Source organism: Pholis gunnellus (genome assembly GCF_910591455.1).
Source record: "Pholis gunnellus genome assembly, chromosome: 9".
Lineage (NCBI taxonomy): Eukaryota > Metazoa > Chordata > Actinopteri > Perciformes > Pholidae > Pholis > Pholis gunnellus.
This window is the reverse complement of record NC_136535.1, coordinates 17049912-17057403: the sequence shown is the minus strand read 5'-3', so window position 1 is coordinate 17057403 and position 7492 is coordinate 17049912. Positions and strand designations below refer to the sequence as shown.

General features: G+C 42.0%; 1 protein-coding gene across 1 annotated transcript; it reads right to left on the bottom strand.

Annotated features, from left to right (window-relative positions):
• Positions 1 to 3527: 3527 nt before the first annotated feature.
• Positions 3528 to 6596, bottom strand: LOC306701030 (uncharacterized protein). Its single transcript, XM_079166246.1, has 2 exons — positions 6485 to 6596; positions 3528 to 5888 (listed from the first exon to the last, which is right to left on the bottom strand). The coding sequence occupies exons 1-2, from the start codon at positions 6515 to 6517 to the stop codon at positions 4647 to 4649; spliced, it is 1275 nt and encodes a 424-aa protein (XP_079022372.1). The 5' UTR covers positions 6518 to 6596; the 3' UTR covers positions 3528 to 4646.
• Positions 6597 to 7492: the final 896 nt, after the last annotated feature.

The following is a 7492-nucleotide window of genomic DNA, read 5'->3' as shown; positions in this document are numbered from 1 at the left end:
GGATGCTTAAGTTTCACCTTTTCTCAACTGCTATTTCTTGCACTTATAATTAAGAAAACCAAGTGAAGTTTAAAAAGTTAACTCATCTTCTGCCTACCCCAACCTTTGCAGCAGAACTAACTCTCTGCTCTTCGTTGTAAGCACACGACAAGCAAAAATGCTTATTTTGTCCTTTTGTAACTGTTGCTTAACTTTCTTTCGACAAGAGTATCTCTGTCTCCTTCTCACCTTTAGACTACACATGTAACTGCTTTACTAGATCTCCACCCAGGTTTGAGCTTTATCTCTAAAGTGTGTGTGTGTGTGTGTATGTGTGTGTGTGTGTGTGTTGTGTGCACAGTGCTCAGGATCAGGTGACTTGGGTAAAGAGAGTTTTGACAGCGGCAGCAGCTTTGTGGTTGATCATTAACCGTTCCACAGAAGGGTGGTGGTGATGTTCAGGCTCCACTTGTTGCCGTGGTTAAATAACGGGGTTGACGTGATATGAACAAAGAATCAACAAACTATAAGTAATAGTGGCAGAACATGAGCCTAAACTGCGATGCCGGGAGTTTCATTTGGATTTTCCAATTAGTTTGATGAAAGTATAAAGAATGTAACTGTAGCTCTGCAGTGTTTCGTCATGTCAGAGTTTGCTGAACTTTAACCAGTCTGGTCTAATAGAACCGACTGGGAAGTTAATATTTGTGAACACACAAACGCACACTGATCCCTTCTTTTTGTCTTCGCTGTTTACACTTTGTGGTCATTGTCCATCGCCATAGCAACACATCCTGCCATTGGTCCAAAGGGGAACAAGACACAAAGCAAAGTGGGGGCCATAGCTGAGGGTTATTGAATGTGTAAAACCCAGTTATTTTAGTAATCATAACGGGGTCGTATAGTTTCAATCCGGCTTATTTCAAAAGTAGGTAAAATACAGTACATGGACAGGCTACACACATTCAAGTTAAACAGTGTTGAAAGAAAATGCAATTCATCAAAATCGGGGTTCATCCCTTCAAATGAGCATAAAATAACTAAACCGCTATGTTTAGGGAAAACATAACACAAACAGCATGTGACATTAAAATAGGTGGAAGCATACCGAAGTGTAGCTTGGGTCCTCAGGTGGGATTTAAAAAAACAACAATGTTCTCTTCAAGTACTCATATATTTTTTTTTACACACGATCCAAGTATTGAAAATAGTTTTTCTGAGACCCCTTTTCTATTTTATTTGAATAAACTACTGACCGGGTAGATGATGCTTTTGTTCACATTTTATTGAGGAACTTATAAACTTGGAACCTAGAAGCTGGAAACTTTGCCTATTTCGGATTGTCAATTTATCATGTGTCATAAATCCACTATCAGACAATCCTGCGGTTTGGTCACCATATTTTCTCACCACAAACAAACCACACCAGTTTGTGTGGAAGTGGATTGAGGCCAATGAAAGTAATGCCGAGGTATAGAAACTTGTTTATAATGTTACAGAATAAAAGAGAGTAATACAAATTATTATGAAGCAGTCCCAGTGTAGCATTGTAAATAAAAACCTTTACTGCCTATTTCCTAGACTCTGAAGTTCTTAAAAAATCGTGTTTATCTCAACAAACTGCACTGTCCAGACTTGGTAATGTTACCGTAAGTTCAAATCATCATCTGCTTAATATTACAATCAAGAGACACCACTTCACAAAACAGCAGAATTGTGATCATGCGCAGCAAAGATTAGTCATTGTTTGGCAGTGTTGGCAGGTTCTGAGTCTCGCACATTTAAGACTAATGCAACAACTCATCTCCTAATTTTTCAAAAGGGGCCTTTTGTTTTGTGTCTGTTTCTCAGACACCATTACTGTGACAAATGTAATGTTGTCTTTCCAGATGGCAGCCTTGCTTCACAGAATGAAGTGCTTTGACGGTATGTGCGGGGTGGTGGCTGTGGTGACGGGTTGCTCAACACAAGATCGCACTGGGAGTGTAAAGTGGAGATTGCAACAGGAGGTTTTCATGAACTTCTGCTTAACTCGTTACTGTGCCTTTCACAATCCCATGTCCATTGTCCATAAGAGCCCCTATCATTTGGGCTCTGAACACTGGTAATTCAGCCCAGGAAGCAGAGGTGATCAATCAAGCTGGAGATGACAGCGGCTGGAAATTTCCAGTGAAGAGAGAGCATTAAGTGTATCCCCTTAGCTTGGGAACTCTATAAGGGGTTGACTGTTGACTGGTTAAATGGTTGTTCTACTCAAGCACAGACAGATGTTTTCCCAAATCACAGAATGACATGATTAACTTAATTCTGGGATGCAAGGATGCTGTTCAACAGGGATGTGGATCAGTTAGGACGTTAAGCAAGAGCCCTGTCTCTGGTGGAAATGGTAGATCTCATTCCTCCTGCTACCAGAGCTCCTGGTGTATCATTTTCCAGAACTGACTTCATTTGGTGTCTGACATTGAGCCCAAACTTTGCTGCGTTGACTGATTCCGACATTTTGTAATTCCTTTGGTTATGACCGCAGTCCATCTACTAAGTTTGATCGGAAAGATCAAGAAGTGTTGCTTGTGGGACCTGCTCCTGACCCGTTGTTGTCTTCGACGTGATATTCAATGTGTACTATGGGACCTTATTTAAACGTACATGTTGGTTTTAAATCCTATTTCTGTTTTTTGTAACGATTTTCAGACAGCCAAAGTTATTGACTTACACTAATTTGAGGTAATATAAAAGGCATCACATCTTTTACCTGAGTATTTAAAGGCTGATCCAAATGCTATAATCTGAACTGTATACACAACAAAGTGTATGCCTTGAAACAGAAGAGAGAGAGAGAGAGAGACAAAGGCTTAGAGTTCCACATGCAGTAGGCTGTCCTTTCTCTGTTCCTGTGTATGTAACCTGTAACAGAACAGGGACTTGGTTTGGTATCGGGAGGGTAGCAGGTTCAGGTCCCGAGTGGACCAGACGAGAGTCCCTAGATGCATGCATGTATGTAAAGCAAGACAAATAACAATTTTATTTAATTCATTTCCCCAAGCGGACAAATAAAGTTGTATAATGTAACTAATAATAATAATAATATGAACAGAAATGTTCCCAAAGTGAAACATGGTATTATGGACATGCTGTCAATTATGAGGCTGTCAGGTCGACAGTATTTTGTCCTGATTTAGGATTTACTTTCAGGCAAAATCAGGCCAGTTAAAATAATCAATATTTACTCACTGATCATAAAATGGCTGGAAAAAAAGTTCCTTAAGAGGTTGAAAATAATAATTTTTCATGCAGCCATTTACTGTTTACAACACAATGTTATTGACTGTACCAACACATCAATAACAATCTATGCTAGTACTAATAACTTCCCACATTCAAGGCAAAGTACCTCTAACTATACCTTGATTTGTCCCCTTACATTTCACTGAAGTACTGTGGGTGAGTAAGTTACTAAACTGTGAAGATGCAAGTCATAATTAATGTGAGCAAGATGATCAAGCATCCAATTCTCACGAAATAACAAATTGGAGTCGAAAAAGAACATCGTAATTTCATTTCTTTATTCAGAAATTAATTTTATCCCTTTTCAGGCAATTAAAAATATAGGATTCTCTTTTTTACTGCTTTTTCTCACATTGGTATTTCACAGACGTTGAAATATTTCTCCATAAATAAAGTACAAAATACATTTTGCTTTCTTTAAACACAAATAAATATCATAATAAATATATTAGTTTAAGTTAAACAACACGAGGCAACCAATGACCAAAAGGAATACTGCGGTGTTAAAGTCCCTGACCCAGGATGTCGAAGAAACAGGGGACAATAAAACGATGGGGTGCAATTTACAAGCCAGCGAAGATAACAGAATGTTTTACAGAATGAAAGTGTGTCAGGAAACAGAGATCCATAACTAAACTCACTGACCATCATTTCTTCTCTTCTGTTAGCACACTTTGATCTTTCAGTATTTTGCCACTTATACATGCTCGCACCCCAGGTTTTGGGAAAATTACATGGTTACACACATACCCACACGCACAGACTCTCACACACTCACACAAACACACACAAAACACACACACACAGAGCAGAGTGAAGTATGAAGCTTTGGTTGAATGCTACTGGGAGACTTGACAGTTTCTCCCATTTTGATTAGCTGTAAAGTGCATATCACAGATAAAATGGCATCAATGACACGTGTCGGGTCTCACTGATTAAGGCTACTGAATCAAACGTACTGTTTGTGGCACCACGAGTAAATGGCCTATGACGCAGGGAAAATCTTAAAAGACACAGGAATTAATGATTATCGCTAAAGATAAGCCATTTTGATCACTACAGATTAACAGTAAGGGCAAAACCAGGCTATTAACTGGTACTGGCAAGACCTGCAAAAGAGTTAATTTTCTATGGAAGACCACATACAAAGGTCTAATAGGCTACACAATATTTTTAAGTATAAAAATAGAGTCTGATAACATTTGGATTCTAAAATCATCTCAGTATGTAGTTTTTTTCCAAGACGAGTTCCATTTTACAAACATAAATTAAGAACTTTTAAGTGTTGTTGTGTCAAGTTGACTTGTCCTGATCAGTTCAGATAAACAGACACAGTTGACAAGGTGTCAGAGTTCTCTTCCTCTCCTTCCCTTTTGCTCCCTTTAGTCGGACAGGGACAGGCGTTCAAACACAGTGAGCCTCTTGGTGGCTGCGTCGAATGTTGGAGACTCGGTTCCACTGGAGCCTCCGCTGCTGCTGCTGTAGCTGTCCTCCAGGGAGTCCTCAGAGGAGAAACGCTGGAGTCCAGCAGTCTTCACGAATCCTCTGTGGCCTCCGGGACCAGGAAACAGCATGTTGCTGTCTTGGTTGTGCCCGTCATCCAAGCTGGCGGCTCTGCCGTTGTTGCTGTTAAAGTTATTTCCATGGCCACACACACAGTGTGAGGCCTTTGGCTCCAGGATGAGGGGCATATTGTGGATGTCTCCGGTGCTGGCACGGGTCTGATGGTTGCCAAACTGGAATGCTGCTGCCTCCCGCTGCAGGGAGTCACCGAACACCGGGGAGAGGAGGTCAGCAGGAGGGGGAGAAACGGAGGCAGCACGGCTGAAGCCCAGGTTAGGATCATTGAAGGATGAAAGGAATGATGGAGGAGGTGAGCAGCGTGAAGAGCCCAAGAACCCGGCGAAGCTGACACTCTGGCGCAGCTGGTGGCGTGCACTCTGACCACTGGTGCCTGTGGGAAATTGTTGCGGCTGATTCTGGAATTTGGCAGTTGATAACGGAGCTCCGTTGATTTTGTCCTCATGGATGAAGTGGCAGCGTGAGCCATAGGGGCAGTAGCCAAAGTTGTAGAAGGTTCTGCAGGGCTCTGTCTTGTACTTGGGGTGGCGGAACAGTCCACGCAGCTCCGCCTCGCCGTGGGCAAACTGGCACTTACTGCCATACTTGCAGCTGCCAGTCTCCTGGAAGCCACGGCACAGCTCCGTCTTGTAACGATTGGGGGCCACCACTGGTTGAACCTGGGGTGGGAGGGTAGATGAGGGAGGGAAGCCGGGTGGCGGAGCCACGGTAGTGGCAGAGGGAAAAGCCTCCAGGTTCCTTAGCTGTCCGAAGGAGGAGAGCAGGCTGCTGCTGGACTCGGTCAGGCTCATGGAGCGGTCGGGCCTGAAGGGGAGCGGTTTAGATTTTGAGACGGGGCCCTGGCTCCAGATGTTGGATGACCAGAAAGGGCTGCCGTTGTCGGTATTGTTGACATGCTCGGTGCTCAAGCTGTGGCTTGAGGGGGAAGGAGGGGAGGGGGAAGAGAAGAAGGAGGCTGACCTGTTCAGCCTACTCTGCCCCGGGCCTTTGAGTTGAGACTGTTTAGGGAGCAAGGCTTCTTCCAGGGCCAGGTTCATAAAGTTCTGTTACAGAAGGTTGACATAGTTATTATACAGACCTTGATGCCTCTCATTTCAAAGCAATTTGTACTGTATGTTGTATATTCACAATGTTTCTCTTTAAACCTACGTTCTACAACGAATCTATTCAAAAGACGAGCTGTTATATGCAAGATATTTTTTTAAATTATTTTTTTTATAAAGAACAAAATGAGACAAAAACTGCCAAAACAAAGGAAAAAAAACGGTACAGTACAAATTTTTTTATCTGCCATTTACATGCAATGACAAAATACAAATTCAACGTAGATAATTGCAGTTTTTGACTGTTTTCTATGTCTCATGAAAACTCTGACAGTGGAAGTCTGGAAACGAAGAAACAACACAATCCAGCACTAACTGTCTGCGTTATCTCATTCAGTCTTTAAACTGAAGGAATCCTCTGTGACTAAACTCAGTTCAAAACGAGTTCACTGTCAAATCAGTGAGTCACAGAGGAACACAATGAGCAGGAATAAACAAACACTTTGGGAGAGGAGCTACAGAGCGGTCCCATTCCAACTTTGTGAGCCTTTCCTTTCTCCAAAACAAAGTAAAGAAATCCTTTAGCTTCAACTCACCTTCGTGAAAATGTCGTCAAGCATTTCGGACATGCTGTATCCCTTTGGCCAAAAGAAGAAGATTTAGCTCTGATCCACGGTGACTGTTGGAAAACCTATGTCCAGACTTAAGTCAAGTTAGATCTGTGCTCCGGTCCCCTTGCCTTTTATTTGCCCTAACTCCTCCCCCAGAGTTTAGTAGGAGTTCCCACATGCTATGTTCCCGGATGACCCGCCCTCCACCTCAAGTTTCATAGTGATCTCAGAGAAGGGCGGGTAGTAAAACAACAACAACAAAAAATAGAAAGAAACTGTGTATTTTTAGTTAGCTGTGTGAAATGCTTTAGTTTCATAGGCATGTGAAAGCAGAGTGGCTTATTTACATAGCTCTCCTGCATGCTCTCAATCCAAGCCAGTGGCACAAGCTTGTTTTTTTCCTGTGTTTATTCCTATTCTGATATATCATTCCAATTCTGTGAAATTTCTCAGGATGTGAAGCGCCCAGATGTGAAGTGGCAAATGAGTCTTGTTTGTTCAGACCTAAACGCCTGGTCCTTTTCATCCCACATTAACAAGAAGAGATGAGCTTTTCTGTGGCAAACGCGTTAACACATGCCTACACAGGCATAATTACAGCATATACATTTCTGTGACTAATGTTTTTCAGGAAGTGTAATAAATCGTCTTGTCCCTGATCAGATACTGTAAAGTTTCTGAGCGTTTTAGCCCACAGAGAGGAGAGAATATATCACTGAGCCTTATTGTTTACCAGAATTCACACACCTACATTTCCCCTTATTTCCTTTGGTTTCTGTTGGTATTTCAATGGGGCTCCAATATTCCACCAAAGCACACAAGAGTGCAGCAGTTATCAGAACACTAACATTGCGTAGTATTGATAAGTGGAAGGCAGAAGCTTTTGGGCTGGAAACAAGATAGAAGTGAGTAAAAATAAATACATGAAGTTTTATTCAATCCTTTATGCGCAACGCTGTTCTCCTAGTTCTCCCGTGACTATTGTATCTTTTT